This window comes from Propithecus coquereli, unplaced genomic scaffold, assembly GCF_000956105.1.
Source record: "Propithecus coquereli isolate 6110/MARCELLA unplaced genomic scaffold, Pcoq_1.0 Scaffold108, whole genome shotgun sequence".
Classification (NCBI taxonomy): domain Eukaryota; kingdom Metazoa; phylum Chordata; class Mammalia; order Primates; family Indriidae; genus Propithecus; species Propithecus coquereli.
This window is the reverse complement of record NW_012134747.1, coordinates 2,493,521-2,510,413: the sequence shown is the minus strand read 5'-3', so window position 1 is coordinate 2,510,413 and position 16,893 is coordinate 2,493,521. Positions and strand designations below refer to the sequence as shown.

At 36.8% G+C, this 16,893-nt stretch overlaps 1 protein-coding gene across 1 annotated transcript in view; it reads right to left on the bottom strand.

Annotated features, from left to right (window-relative positions):
- The window catches only part of PPP1R9A (protein phosphatase 1, regulatory subunit 9A), a 328,117-nt gene that overhangs the window by 71,399 nt on the left and 239,825 nt on the right, over positions 1–16,893 (bottom strand). The window contains exon 7 of the mRNA XM_012647532.1: positions 3,069–3,227. Coding sequence (XP_012502986.1) covers positions 3,069–3,227 — 159 coding nt within the window. The remainder of the gene's footprint in view (positions 1–3,068; positions 3,228–16,893) is intronic.

Sequence of the window (16,893 nt, the reverse complement as noted above, 5' to 3'; positions counted from 1 at the left end):
TAAAAGGTATTTAAAACCTTCCTGAACAATTGCACGGATGGTTTATAGCTGAGTAATAATAAACTTTAAGGAACAGAAATTTCTATCTTATGCAAATAATTAAGTATCTCTGATAAAAGTCATTTCTAAAATAGAAAAACAGGGAAAACTTACCAATTATATTGAAGCTAATATAATATGTGACAGCTATTGATTAACCTACTCTAGTCAGATTTTCTGTTACGTATATGTAACTAATAGAGGACGCTATAAAATTTTAGAGTAGATCAGAAAAAAGATTTGAATTAAACGATGTATTCCATGAACTTGGATTAAAAGATTCAATGTGATAAAAATGCCAGTTCTCTGAAGATTTACTAGTTTAATGTAATTACAATAAAAATGCAAAGAATATTTTTCAAGGGAATTAATAAAGTGATTCAAATGTTTCGTTGAATAAGTTGAAACGTAAAGGAATTTTTGAAGAGAAGAGTTAGATGATTTGTTTCATCAATGTTAGCATATATTCTAACAGTGTTGTACTGGAAAAAAATGAGAAAATGGAACAAAACATGAAGGCCAAAAGCAGTCTAGAGTGTAAAGGCACAAATCCTACAGAGAATAATGTTGGCCTTCCAACCAGAGGGAAATGGGTAAATGAGCATTTAATAAAAACATTAGCTAACCTGTCAACTATTTGGGAAAATTAAACTATGGACCTGTCTTACATTATACCACAAATTCTACTACATGCTTGATACCATTCATTCACTAAATATTTAACCACTAACTATATGCTAAGAACTATGCAAAGACTGAGGATACAACAATGACCAAAAACACAGGAGCTTAGAGTCTAGTAGGAAGATATATAACAGGCCCAAAGCAGGACTGATTGAGATAATGTCAGTCTAATGTGTTTTGCCCAAGTATTGCAACACATATTTTTGCTTAAAATAAAGTAATTAAAAGAACCTTGTAATATGAGACTTTGTAAACACTCCAATACATCATGACCTTCCACAATCACTCCAGGTTTTGTGCATAATCCTGTGAAAAATACTTAGTGCTATACGGTACTTAGACATGTATGTTAATAGCATAAGGAAATTTGAGACTGTGGTAATGACAGTGTACAAGATACAAATGCCATTGAAGAGTGCCACACAGTTGATACTCAGTGGCAATCTCCTGAAGGAATGAATATATTAATATTAAATATAAAACAAAAGAGGATAAAAGAATCACAAGTAGAATGATGTGATATTTGCCTGCTTGTCAGATGGAGACAAACTTCCAATTCTTAAAAACCAAAATTAAAACAAAGGTACCAATTCGTTTACTCAGGCTAAAAATAAATCAGCCATGTTACATAGAATGGGTCCAGACCATGCAGCTGTCTACACTAGGATCAGCAAATTTTTCTGTGAAGGGCCAGAGAGCATATAATTTAGGTTTTGCAGGCCATACAGTCTCTGTTGCAACTATCTTTACTGTTGTAGCATGAAATCAGCCACAAACAATAAATAAAGAGATGGCATGTGTGTTTGAATAACACTTCACAAGAAGTAGGCTAGAGATTGGGACAACGTGTCATAGTTTGCCAACCCCTGGTCTAGATCATGTAGTTGTCCACATAATGGTTCACACTTAAAACAGTATTTATGGAGCTTTGAGTCCTTGGCTCAATTCAGAAAATGAAGGATATAGCCTTCCATATATTATTTCTGCTTTTTAGGCTCTTTAGCTTCCATAAAAGAATGTAGACTCTTCTCCCAGCTCCATTATTTACCAAAGACTAGGGGCCATACTCATCTGGCAACATGAAAGAGCTCTATTATTATCATAGCTTTTGCCAGGGCATTCTGCCTGATCTCACTGCCTCCAATATTTGTTAAAGTTGGGTCAAGAGTTAAAACATTCAAGGGAGAGTTCTTAAAGAACAAGTTGTCTATCCACTGTTCTAGATAACCTACATTCTTCAACCAAATCAGAGCTGCAGAGAAATGGGTCCCTAGATTATATTAATACCTCTTCTTCCCACTCAGCCACTTCCTGCAGGACTTTTCTTTTTCTTCCTTACTCTTTGGTTTGAAGATATCAGTTAATTTAGAAAGTCTTTATAAGAAATAGGGAGGTTGTACATAATGACAGTATTTGTCTTCCACACTGGAGGATACTCTCCTAAAACAATGAAGAGTAAACTGCTGGGAGATGTATTCATCACTGTTTCTGTTTTACATGTTGGGGTTCTGAGTGGTAAATGTGGAAGAACAGTTTATGTGGTTATCTACATCTGCCCCCTCAGGATCTGTGCTTGGCCCCTCTCTGGCAGCACCTGGCCTCAGGGGGCTGACCTCCTCAGATGCTGAGACTGCCTCTCCCAGGCTCCCTTGCCTGGGTTTGGCTGGAAGAAACATTAGCAGAAGGAAAGCAGGGTTGGAGTGTTTATCGCCCTTGCCCCCAGGATGCAGTTTTTAGCAGTGGCTGCACCTTATTAACGTTGCAGATATTGAACAGCCCTCCTTTAGAATGGGAATCTCTCTCTCTCTTTACCTATTAAGCCAAAAGATGGTAACAGCTTCCTGCTGTTGCCAATCCCTGTGCACTTCACCACCCCTCGTTATTTCTATTAACTCTGTTCAAAGTCCGTACATTATACTCTCTTCAATTACACCCTTTGGGTAAATCATCTGATGCTTATTAAGAATCTATTTCAGGAAAAGAAAGAAAAAGAGCCTTTTTAGAAAATCACTGCCTTAGAGGAAAGCTTATCATCAGGTACCAAAAATTCTGTAAAATTGAAAAAAATACAACTGGAACTTATCGCAGAACTGCACATGTAAGTTATAGCTTAAAATGAGATATGTTGTAAGCTGCCACTCTGACAAATAAGCATTTAAATCAATGATTGTGCAACAAGGTCTGCTTAAATTCTACCTTGCAATTCAATGAGACTCAAGACAATTTGTTATTAAAAAGCTGTCATTTGGAAATTGATTATTCTTAATATATTATTCAAACAAAAATATATAGGTAATAATGAAATGGACAAGCACAGAGAAATATCTTGCAGATCAGCGGCATACCTCCTTGAATTTGTGGCTGAGCCTGGCGGTGTCCAGGTCTGAGGGGGAAAACATATCCTCACTCTCAGGCAGCTCAAAGACTTCAATGGCCATGTCACTGGCAGGAAGAGCAGCAGCTCCTGCCTCTTCCTCCTCTTCATCTGTGGCATATTCTCCTGTCTGAAAGGGAGGGGATTTCAGAAATCCAGCTGTCCTTACCACAGGTGGAGGTAGGTTATTTGAAAATATTTTATAAAAGAGAAATAAAACATGTCGCCAAATGGTAAAAATGTAAGTAGACTTTAAAGTCAAGCATGCCTCATGCAGCCGATGTTATAAACAAATGTTAGTTCAAAGATCCAGAGTGACGAATCTATGCAATATACAAGTGCATTTCTAAAAACCTAACAGTATCAGTAGCATTTTTAGTATAGCAATAAGAGTGTTTTTTTTTATCCAATCTATGAGATAGTTTTACTAAATAAAATTATGTTGCTAAGGGAAATAAGTAATTTCTTTAAATTCCCACCTGCTGTGTGAATAAGCCACTCACTACCTGGAGCAAGAAAGAGGGAAGAGGAGTCCAAAGATTCTTAGAGTTGGGAAGGCCCTTAATTAAGTCTTGAAAAGGTTTAGCAGATTAATTCTCCTAAGCTTGAGAGTTCAATCAGTTCTGTCTTGTTTGTTTGTTAATTATTGTGGTGGTTAACTAGTGAGCTAAACGATAAACCAAAGGTTTCTAACTCACAGCCTGCATATGTGTATTGTTTTGCCTGCCTAATACTTCTATACATCTGAGTATTTTGCCTATGTGAAAAACAAAAAGATTTCACATAAAGTTCTTTCTTGAGAAAGACAAAGATCTGTCAATATAGGCACATTGTGACATAATAAAAACTGGCCAGAGTTAGTAGTGGTTGCTCCTCGTAGATGGGTCATACACTTTCTAATACGCCATAACTCCCCTAACTTTATATTGTTCTACACTGTTAGCACCACTGCTTTATAATATCCACAGTCCCCTGTAGGTATTTGAGTTCATGACCCCTGGAATAAATGTTCCTCTTTGCCACTAACTTCTTTAACATTATTAGAAAGTATCTCCTCTCCTGGCAGCATCAGCTATGAGACTATAATTCAAAATAATTGTTTGAAATCTATACCTTATAATTTAAAAATAAATCACTGATTCACAGGGTTAAAAAGACAAAGTTCATTTAATTCATCCCAGATCCTTCAGGTAGTACTTTATTTAACACATAAAACACAGGTAGGAATTCATATAGCTTTTAAAAAAACTTTCATAAACAGTTTACTGAATGATCTATTCCTTTGATTAAATAGGCTCAGCATCTGACTGCTGTTTTTTCTTTTGGTTCTGTACTATATTTTTCTTGCTAAAATTGAAACCCTTTATTATTTTAGTTTTTTTACTATGTTTGCACATGAAGGAAATCTGCTCATTAACCCCAATGTAATCATTCCCAATGTCTGGAAGACCACTGTTAAATTGACTTCAGACTTCTCTTTTTCAAATAAAATAATTTTAGTCACCTCAACAGGTCTGCATTGCATTGTCTGTAATTGTCTTTGTGGTTGTACTCTGACTTCTTCAAGTTTTTCACGTTTCCTTAAGTTGTAGAGCCTGGAAGTAGACACAACTTCTAATAGGAAATCTGAAGGCCATTGACCATGATGAACAAACACACTGCCTCAGTGTCCTCCAGACTCTGCTTCCCACACAGAACTCATTATCATGGAGACCTTGACTTTGGTCACATTCGTGTATACAAGCAAGCTCAGAATATTTCATACAGAGCAGTGATTTTCCAAACTAGTTACAGGTTAGTTAAAATCCCTCCCCCCACCAATAAAATCAGAGATGCTCTGGCTGAAAGGAAAAGAGGTTGGTGGCCTCCTTCTTGATCCTATATATCTTCTCAGTACCTGAAACTCTAGGACTCTTTAGAAATCAGTCTGAAAATGTCTCAACTACAAGTACCACTCCAATGTCTTTGGCATTGACAAGGGAAAGGTATTAATAGCTTAAGAATGACAGCCGGTTGGTTCAGATAGCTTCTGTATATTAGTACAATGAGGTCCTAAAATCTTAAAAGGACTCTAATTCTAGGTTTGGTATGATTTTTGCAGTATTCTGTAAATTAATCCAGCTATTTATGTATACTTTTAGAACCAATAGGTACTTCGTAAATCCCAATGATGTTAATTAATAGGAATGGAGCAAGGCTGGTAAATAAATAATCTCAACTTGTTGAAAGTTTTCATGTAGAAGTATAAAACTGTGCACTTGTTTTCAACCCTATAATTACAAAGCCAAGCCTTTATTATGAATGCTTAAACCAGGTATATAAAATTCAGTTCTATATAATCAATTTGAAGAATAGCATTGAATGACTCAAGAAATCTTAAGCTAAATTTAAAGTCTGACTAAACTACAATAATGTGGCACATTTTAAATATGAGTTGAAATGAACAATTTGATTTCCCTTTGCCAGCTTGAAAATAAATACTTGTTCATTATATGTGAGAGAATATAAATGTGTGCCTAAGGATGAGGCCTGACATATAACAGGACCTCAACAAATACTTTAAAGAGAATAAATTCAAGAATGCCAATTGTATTTACTTGGTAATATCCAGAACTTCCCAAGGAGGTTTTCAACAATATGAAGAAAACGAACTACAGTCACTTGTTAAGAAGGCAGTATTCTGTCACACATATTTTTAATAACCTTACAGTGAATAACAGAATTAGAGAATATATAACATATGTAATTCTTACCTCCAAGTATAGTTCTGGCTCTGTCATCCATATACACTTTAATTATCAAAATTATCTTCATAAATGTAAGTTATTAAGAATTCTCCTTCTTGATTCTTTTGTAGAGTTAGCTAGTCTCCTCTCCTTCACAATACCCAAATTGCCTGCAATCCTGCTAAAATTCTTATCATTCATCTTTCCATTTATTAATGTTTTCTCTCCAATTAGCCTTAGAAGCATCCTGAGGGCAAACACATCTTTTATTGTCTTGCTTCTACTTATTATTTAGTATAAACTATGGATAGGGTGCTGAAAAACTATGTTGTCATCCTCTCTTGATGATCATCTACCATTTCTCACCCTGAATAGGCTTTAGGATGCATTTATTACAGAATCTCATAAACATCTGGAAATAAAAAAGTTATACTTAGTGGACTAAGAATAATAGCTTCTTCTGATTCTTTCATTTTTACTGGAAATGGAAATTATTTTTATGGTTACACTGCAAGTAAAATAAATAACATGCGATTTGTTAGTATAATACAATGTTGTAGACCTCAAAACTAGATGGGATTGAATCTGCCATTTGCAAAGGAAAATGGACAATGTTGTGCACTCCCCAATGCTACAATGAAGTATTTTCATTGGTGTCCAACTCTTCTTCTGTTTCTGGCCAAATTCAAAATCTTTCAAGTAACAAGAGACTCTTGAAATTCTTTGTCCCAACCCACAAATCCACTTCAAATGTGGAAGGAACACTTCTTAGCGTAAAATATGACAGAAATAGTAAATGTTCCTTTTCATGTCCTTGTCTACTTTCTTGATTAATATCATGTACGTTTTAATAGCCCCATAAAAAGGGGGAGGGAGAGTGAAGAACAATCCCTTTGCAACTTACTGTGTGCATAGCATCGCACATTGCTCAAGAACTACGTGATATGGGTGTACCGTACTACCTATCTTAATTTCGAGGAAACTGAGACTTGAGATTTTACTTAAGGTCTGACAATTAGTTAAGTTGTTGAAGCTGCATCTAGCATATTCCAAAGCCTATGCTCTTTCTTCTATGCTATGCTGCTTTCAGTCTACAGAAACTAAAGCTTTGCAGAAAAAAAAAAGAATCAGGAATACATTTCTTTAATATTTCGCCAAACCAAAACCCTGGTGCATAATCTGTTGGGTTGAGTTGCACCTTCTATAACTGTGAACATTATCATTCAATTAACTATGAAGATTTCCACCTGTGTCTACTGAGCTCCAAAGTTCTTGTCCTTTTCTCTTCTTCTGTGCACTTGGACAAGTGCACAGAAGTCCCCTTTGAAAAGATGGGAAACAGCAGTTGGTGGGTTAATGTAATATAGAGAGGAATCATTGAAAAATAAACTAATACCTAGGCACACACACACCATTTTATGGTAACTAAAATCATAGAAGTATTAATTTATTTGCCTAACTTTTAATTGCATGGCCAACTCTTCCTGTTGACTTACGAATCTGCTTACTGATGTTTCATGCACTGTTACATAAACCACAACCATAACATTAGTCTGTAAAATTATTGCAGTATCTTTACAATGGATGAAAATAAATGCTCGCAAGGCAAAATGGGCACAAAATTCCCCTAGATTTTTATGGTTTCCTCCTATCTTTTACCTTCTCACACCTAATTTCTTGAGCTACCAGTCTTTATTCCATCTTCCCAAAGCATTACATCTAGTAACTTCCTTTACACACGTATTACATCAGAGCACTTAACATTTTATTAAATAACAGAAATTACAATAGCAAGCACAGCCAAGAGGTTTTGCCTCTTGGTAAGCATACAACTTTTGACTAGTGGGAGAAGTATGTCAACATACTAGAGTCCGGAACACTCATGAGAGTTGTACATCTCAGTCTAGGTTTTAAAGAAGGAACAGAGAGTATCTTTTATTGGGAAAGTTAGCTTCTATATTGAAGCTTCAATTTCTTTATCTATAAAGTGAAACACAAATAGTTCCTTAGCATAACAAGGTTGTCAAGAGATTAAGTTAAAATGCTACTTGTGTATTTAACACAAGGTCTGGCACATGGTAGGTGCTCACAATAAGTGACTGCTGTTGTTACTACTGCAGGTACAAATACTGTAATTGTAACATGTTAAAGCCTCTCCAATCTTTATCTTGTACCCAAGCCCAAGGAAACTTCCACACCTCTGCTCTCCCTGCTTACTGGCCTCCACCTACCCCAGTGATCCAAGATGAATATCCATCTACATTAGAATATCTTGTGATGCTGCTACCCTTAAGACTTTCCTAATCTACTCCTTTACGCTCTTACTATATGCATTACGTCACTCATAACACTTTGATGTTTTTACATCTGCCTTCTCCCATCAACTTCTTTCATCTGAAAGTTCCTGGAGAGTGCCAGGTACAATTTATCCCTGTAATCCCAGCATGGCTAATACATTGATTGGCATATAGTGGACACTAAACAAATATTTGCTGAATAAATTCAGACCGTTGTAGCCACATCTGCACAGCACGGCAGAGCCTGATTTTCCTGTTAATCTCAGCTTTCCGGTATGAAATATAGTGAAGCGCAGCTGCAGCTGGGGCCTAAATGACCCTTTTGGGATTTTCTCTTGTTGTTAGGTTCAACCAATAGCAGTAATTTTTGCTGTAGCAATGTTTGCTCTGGTAAATTCAGGGAAACTAAGTGGCACTAATCATAAAAATAGCCTTAATTATGCAGTTTTTGTTGGAATTTGTTTACTGCATTTGAATTTGGTTCTATGTATTTTCAGACTCAGTTCTGTAAGAGAATAGAAGAGAGCTCTTTCTTCTCTGGAAGAAAAAGACCTCAAACTAACACTTCACTGTTTAAAATTCCTAAATCTGCACCAACCATCCAGATGGCTTTTGGCAAAAGCATCCCCTTCTCTGCAAAGGCATCTCTCTTTCCATTTTCTGTCAGTGACTTCTGTGTGTCCTAGTTTTGTAATGACAGTCCATTTAGTCTCTTTGAATGTCATATGCTCATCTACTGAATGGGAATAACAGCACCTTTTTCATGAGGCTGTTGCGGGAATTTATAGGAGTGACATCTTCAAAGAGTTAATCATAGTGCCTAGAATATGCTAAATGACTACATGACTTGATGACTATGATTATCTTCAACATTTTTTGTCTCTTCAAAACAACACCATAAAGTAATGCAACAAAAAAGCATGGGCTTTGGGGCTGGAGAGACCAGGGCCCCAAAAGAGAAAAACTTAATGTTACAGTTGCATCATAGTGGGTAAGTCATTTAGTTTGTATTTTTTGTAGTCTCCTCTTCTATAAAATGGTGTAAAAGATACCAATCTCACATTGAAAAAAATTCAAACAAAATATGTAAAATATCCAATATGATGTTGGCCCATCATATATGTTCATTTCTCTTCCCATTCATCAAGTCGTTCAAAATTTTCTGTCAATCTTTTGTTCTCAGAATGTTTCTTATTTTTTTTACTCTATTTTGATTGTCTAGTCACCAAGTCAAGAAACATCTAAAATCCATATGTAGATTACTGATATGTGTTCCCTCCCTTCAGGCTGTCAGCTCCTTAGGTCATTGGTAATACTCCTGACAAATTATTCTTTCTAAAATTCTGACCAGATAACATTTGCCGATAAAATCTTTTCCAACAATCCAAACTCATCTTTTCCTTCTTAAAATTTTCTAGTGATCGTGGTAGTTCATCAATTAGCATTTTATTTTGCAGTAGTTTAAAGTCTTCTTTGGTGTTTTCCTTCTTCCTTTTAGAAAGTATACCACAAAATCAGAGACTCTATTTCTTGCTATGGTGGGCATACTCTAAAATGACCCTCAATGTTCCCTGCTTCCTGGGTATTCATGCCCCTGTTTGATCCCTTCCCCTTGAATGTGGGTTGGACTTAGTGATTAACTTCTAACCACCAGGTATAACAAAAGTAATGGAATGTCACTTCTGAGATTAGTTTACAAAAAGACTGTGACTTGCTTCTCTTTTGTCCTCTTGCTGTGTCTCGGAGCCCTCACTATTGGGAAGCAGGCTGCCATGTTATGAGTATGGAGAGGCCCACATCACAAGGAACTGATGTTTCTGGCCAACAGCCAGCTAGGACCTTGCAGCCTGCCAATAGTCACATGAGGGAGCTTGGAAGTGGATCTTCTGAGCCCTGCCAACAGCTGTGAGTAAGCTTGGAAGCAGATCCTCTCCCAGTTGAGCATTTAGATGACCACAGCTCTCACTGACACCTTATTTGCAGCCTTGGGAGAGATCTTGCGTCAGAGACATCCAGGTAAATTAACCAAAGATATTGTAACATACAAATATTTCTTGTTTTATGTTGCTAAGGTTTGGCAGTAATTTGTTATACAGCAATAGACGGGGTGGCTGCCAAAACAAATACAAAAATAACAGGGAAGTGACTTTGGAAACAGGCAGTGAGTGAAGGCTAGAAGCATTCCAAAGAGTGTATTAGAGCAAGCCTAAATTGCCTTGCACTGATTGTTAGCGGAAATTTGGAAGTGGGAGTCCTTGTTACGTAGTGACAGAAAGCTTAGCAACATTATCACCTTCTCTAATGAGAAAGTAGGAAATGTTCCTTGTGAACTGGGTGACCTAGCTAAATAGATTTTCCAACAAAGTGGTGAAGGTGCTGCCTGATTTCTTCTCACTGCTTGTAGTAAAATGTGAAAGAGAGATAAATTGAGAGTACTGTTAAACAGAAAGGAACCACCAAGACTTGATGGTTTACGAAAGTCTTCAAATTAAGTCTAAAATTAAGAAATGGCTTCTAAACAAAGTTCAAATCGAGGGTACTTCCAGGAGAACATGGTCTAAAAATGAAGCATAGATTGTAACCATAAAACTTTGTTAAGAATTCTGAGTTTAGAGGAAACCTAGATTTTTTTATAATGGGTGGTAAGCAAGTCTGCCACTGCCCTGAAGGGAGATGCTGTCTATTTTCCAAGGCTGTTCACTATACAAATATCATTGAAAAGACAATCTGAAACAAAGGCCATAGGTGCTGTTGCTCACAAGACCTGCAGAGAGGAGAGAAACCCATGGAGGAATTGTCTCACAACACCCACCCTCATTCCTCCACTGTCTTCCTTGTGGTCAATTTCCCCAAGGGCATAACACTCCCTTGGCCACACTGATCAATGTGACTAAGAGTGGCTAGGACTAGAGTCATTCCATCTACCTCACAGCATATAATTAAGACCACTATCAGCAGGACTCCAAGCAGCAAAATGAATCCAACTTGCAGTGTTGAGATAAACTATATTCCCAAGGCTCCCAGACCCATTGGTTAAATAAATCCCATATACCATCATGATATAACCTAGAAACTAAGTGGCTTTCTCCTTAAGCTTCTGTATTGACCTTTCCACTTGGCCTAAGGTACAGCAGGATGTATCAGTAATTGCATAGACTTGGCCTTGGAAACCTAGGGTTCAGAGCAATTCTATCATCCAGAACAACCTTGGATAGAGAGTTGAGGCTGACCTAAATGCCTTCCAGGATTGAGGTGGTGACGTTGAACATACCATCTAACATCAGAAACAAATTTCGTACCACATGTCTAATTAAATGACTCCAATCATAAGGATAATTGCTTGTAGGGTTCATATAAATAATAAGTCATCTGAAGACTACATGATCTAATGGTGGTCTTTCTTTAAATACATAAAAATCTTTTTTAAAAAAGATTCTGTCTTTAAAATATTCTTAATGAAAAGATCTCTAAAAGATCTTTCTTCAAATACATTTAAATACTTAAGGTGCAGTTACATAAGTAGCTCACAGAATGTGATCAGTTGCCAGAATTTGTTTTCCTAGTTTGCCATCCCAAACTTTAATGTATCAGTCCATAATCTTCCAAGTGACAGACCAAACAGGTCATTAGCAATTGTCCAAGGGTCAGTAAAATAACAAGGTTCATCAAGGGGAGTACTGGCCAGAGGTGTAAGCATGGCCTTGAGTTTTGCCTATTGAGCAAAGTGACCATGTCCATTTTTGAGTTTGCATAACTAGTGCTGAGGTTGCAAAGCCTCGTAGACAGCATTGGACAACTTAGCTGAACCATCGATGAACCAATCCCAGGCATTTAAGGGAACCCTGTGGATTGCAGGTACCACTGAGCCAGAGTTCCTGCTTCAGGAGACAGAGTGGCAGACAAAGATTCCCCCAAACAAAAAGTTATCACTTGTTCATGTAAATCTAAGATACTGTTAGGTCAGGCTCACGGCTTTATTTAATCTGTCATATCCATTTGACAGTGTCCATTGAGTCATGAGAGTCAAGTTGACCCATTTCAAACTGAGAATATCAGGCCAGAGAGTCACGAGGCCTCCATGGGTCAGACATTCAGTTTCAATAAGAGTTTAGTAGGAGATTAATAGCTGCTTTTTAAAAAGAGGTGTGTCTGGTAGCTGATCAGGCATACAGTATTGCTGTGTTGGGAAATGGCCTGAGTATTCTGGCAGCCTTTAAGTGTCTAAATAAGCTGTAAGTTCCCTTTCTCCTCCTGAGATTCTGTGTCATTTCTGCTGGACCACGTAAGAGAAAATAGGGAGAGTGGTCTACATGTCCTACTATTACCACTCTATGTGTGGCAATCTCTGAATGGGAGAATCGCCATCAACACTAATGGGACAAAGAAGTCAAGGCATGTAATATACCAATTTCATTATACATTTAGCAGTGGAAGCCTCAACACCATTACATTGTATCTGCCCAGAGGGTCCCATCCACAAGGTCATTTTAACTTCCCTTTCCACTGTGAATCCTGTAACATCAGTTGAATTTGAGCATCTGTCTCACCATGGGGCCAGGTGAGATGGTGAGTTGTGAGCCAGTATCCATAGTACCATAAAATTTAAGTGCCTCTCTTCCCCAAAGCTCCCTGGTATACTCTAGAGGTTCATACAGCATTTGTTCTCCCTGGAAGGCAGAGATTTCAGCCCTATCCTTAGCCATTTTCTCAAAAGCTGCTGAGCTCAGGGTAGAGGGAGGAGGCATCAAGAGGCATGGAGGCAGATAGCAGCTCTGTGCTTGTCACACAGCAATTTAGTTTTGAGCAGTGTAGTGGTTACTCATGTTTTAATCTAACTTCCAATGTTTATAGTCCACCTAAAACATTATATAGGGTGGGTAACAATTACTGACACCATTTATTTAGCTTTGGGTAATCTTTGACTCAGCAATTACAACCTTGACTTCCATAGTAGGAACTCTTATGGAGTCCACCTTTACCTGTGGCATCTGCTGCTCTATTATCATGATAACATATCTTTAAATCTGTTTTTTTAAATTTTGTTACTGATACATAATACTTGTACATATTCATGGGGGAAACATGGTTTTAACATAAAGGATAGGAGAATGTTCCAAGATGATAAGGCTAACCACAAGAATTTATCTTACGTAAGTGGGACTGTTTTGGGACAGTTTCTTATTCTCCAGTGAGTTACCATCAACAACATTAAAACTCAATCCAAGACAGGTAGGGCCCAAATTCTCATCTAGGTTGTCCCATAGGAGTTGGTCTATCTCTGAGATATTTCCCCGACAGGGCCATTATTCCCTTATAGCAGCCAGGACCCACTGCAAAGAACACTGTGAGAACTTTCATTGCCAGAATGAATCTAAAGTTGGCCTGACAGACATGAGAGACTGCAAGAGGGGCTGAGTGAAAAAGCAGCCCAGCTGTTGCTATTCCTCATTAACTAGCATTACACACACAGCCTCATCCTGTCCTCAGTGAACCAGCCAAAGTTCTAAGGATTTACAAGGCTTCTGATTACAGTGACTGAAATTCCTTCCTTTCATGTTCAGTGTAAGTGTGAGGGCAAAACTGTCCTCTAACCCAGCATGTCTTCATACTAGTTTAAACAGACTACAATAGTCCCACCTCATCCATGAGAGATGCATTCCAAGACCCCCAAGTGCATGCCTGAAACCATGGATAGTACTGAACCCTATATATACTATTTTTTCTTATACATACATACCTACGATAAAGTTTAATTTATAAATTAGGTATAGTAAGGTATTAACAACAGTGATAATAAAATAGAACAATTACAACATACTGTAATAAGTTAGGTGAACGTGGTTTCTTGTGCTCTCTCTCTCTCAATATACCTTATTGCACTATTCTATGGGTAAACCCCAGACGGTGAAACCATATATAAGGGGGTACTGCTGTACCATCATTTTTGTACTGGTTCCTCAAGCCACAATTTCTAAAGAGTAATGAGAAGACAGCCAGATGACTTTGACACATGTAGGCTATCAGGAGAGGAACCCAGAGCTTAGGTAACCTGAATCTTTTATGACAGGCAGTAAGTATTACTGCCCTTTGCTAGAAAGGAAAAAAAACTGTATCTTCCAAGGCTGTTCACTACACAAACACTTGAAAAGATAGTCCAGAACAAAGGACAGTTAGTGCCTCAGAGATGTGAGAGATCTGTAGAGAATTGTTTCTCAATAATTATTTAACGGGAAAAAATGTCTAGAAATTCAGCTGATTTCAGAAGGTCTAAACACTATTGTTCAATTTACCTTTTCAAAGACTTTCTGGTTATTACTGCTTTCTATATACTTTGCTCTGGAGGTAATCTAGTCTTTTCATTTCTTGAACACACCATATATATTGCCCCACCTTCTTGTGCTATAGGAAACAAACGAAAACAATAAAAAAACTCCTCGCAAATAAAAATTAAAGCCAGAAACTTCTGAATTTATGCTTTTATTTTATATGTGATGATTCTCTTACACTATGGTTATTGGACCTTTTGACAGGTTGCCTTGAAAAGAATTTAAATTCTTTATTATATATTTTTATTGTTTCCACAGCAAAATAGCAAGCTTCTTGCAAGTATAAAATATATTTTTCCAGAACTCAATATTCTTAATTCAATTCCGCTTAATAAATGTTACCTGCTTACAAAGAGATAAATGCTATTGTCTTTAAGTCCCTGATAAATACATTCTATAAGAGGAGGGAACCAATGATCTCTTTTTCCCACTGAGATGGGAAAAAGACCAAAGCAGACCTCTATAATTCAAATGTCACACTGCAATTTCAAACTGGCAGTCTTCCTTGAGTTTCATTTTACTTGCCAAGAAAACAGTGAAGCACTTATTCTGATGCCAGTAGAACTGTGGGAAGAGACTAAGACATTTGTATTTCCCTAAATTTCTAATCTGTAGAAAAGGACAACTACGGTGACAGAAGGGGCATGTGTTATTATTTTACTAAATCTATAATCATACAACTAATTTAATCTTGAAAAATAGGGTATGTTCATATAAAAACTGACTCATATAATTGCAAAAATGCTACCAGATCATCAAATAGAATGAGAAATTATAGTTACAGAATTTAAAGTATAAAAAAGTAAAACCAACAAAAATGTCATTAATGATATTCCATGGATTATCTATAGATCAGTGAAAAGATGTAATCTCAATCTTACAATCTCTTTCCAGGGGAAGTAAGTCTAATCCTTCCCTCACATGGCTATCTTGTGATTTGTGGCAGAAATTCTTTCTTGCAGAGTGTCTGCAATATTAGGACTCAAAGATCTTTATTTCAGTGTTCCTGGCATCCTCGAACTGGACAACTCCAGCTCTGACTGCATCTAACCCCTTCCCACAAACTTCCCCAGGCTAGGCTCCCTACAATATACATTCTGATTCAGTAGGTCTGAGGCTGGGTGGAGAAATCCACGTTTTTAAAGAAGTACCATGAGATTTTTTACACTGAGGCAAGTTGGAGACACAGAGTTTTAAAGTCATTTTATAAGTCCTCAGAGAGCAGGAGCTATGTCATAGTCATTTTATATCCATATTATTGCTAAATATAAGATATTGTACAGGGCAGGTTTTAAATTTTATTAAATACTGAGTTGACATAAAGACTACTTATTAAATAAAAACCATAATGAATAAGAACCATCAATAAACAACTTAGTTCAAGGAAAGGAAGAGTCCCACAACATTTTAATTGCAGTCCTATGGGTGTGCCTCTTTGATTCCATTTGAGTCACTTACTTTTCTGAAGTAATTATGCTATATTTTACCATTCTCAGGGGTTTTTTTTAGTTTTACTCTATTTTTGTATAACCAAACAATGTATCATTTATTTTTCACAATTTTATACTTTATATAAATGGAATCCTATTATGTGTATTCTTCTATGCCTTTCTGCTTTTAAATGTATGCTCCTGAGATTCCACCAGTTGTTGTGGGTTGCTGAAACCACTTCTGTATATTATTTCAGTGTATAAATATACCAAAATATATTCACTCATTCTCTTGCTGATAGAGATGTCAGATGTGTTCGATTTTTTCTACTACAATATTATACATGCCTTATGGGTCATGTATATAAGAGTTTTACTGGAGTGTTTAGCAAGAAATAGAATTGTTGAGTCAACTTTATTAGATACTGCCAAATTGTCTTTCAAAGTGGCTGAGTTCTTTTCCTCTGTGCAGAGAATAAGGGTTCCCCTTACTCCACATCCTCACTGAAACGTAAAACATTGGATTTAAATCAATTCAGTAGGTATGAAGTGGTATTTCATTTTGGTGTTTAATTTTCGCTTCCTGGTTGCTAATATGGTGGGCATCATCTGCCCCCAAAGTTTCCTCTTCTGTGATTTGCCTGTTCAAGCCAAGGGCCCATGTGTAGTTATTTCTATTGGCTCATAAAAAATACTTTTTATATATAGTCATGCGCCACATAATGATGTTTTGGTCAACAATGAATCTTATAAAAAATGGTGGTCCCATAAGATTATAATGGAGCTGAAAAATTTCTATCACCTAGTGACATTGTAGCAGTAAAAACATTGTAACCCAACGCATTATTCACATGTTTGTGGTTATGCTGGTGTAAACAAACATACTGTGCTGCCAGTTGTATAAAGGTATAGCACATACAATTATGTGCAGTACATAAGACTGGATAATGATAATAAACAACTATGTTACTGGTTTATGAATTTACTATAGGATGTTTTTATCCTAACAGTATACTC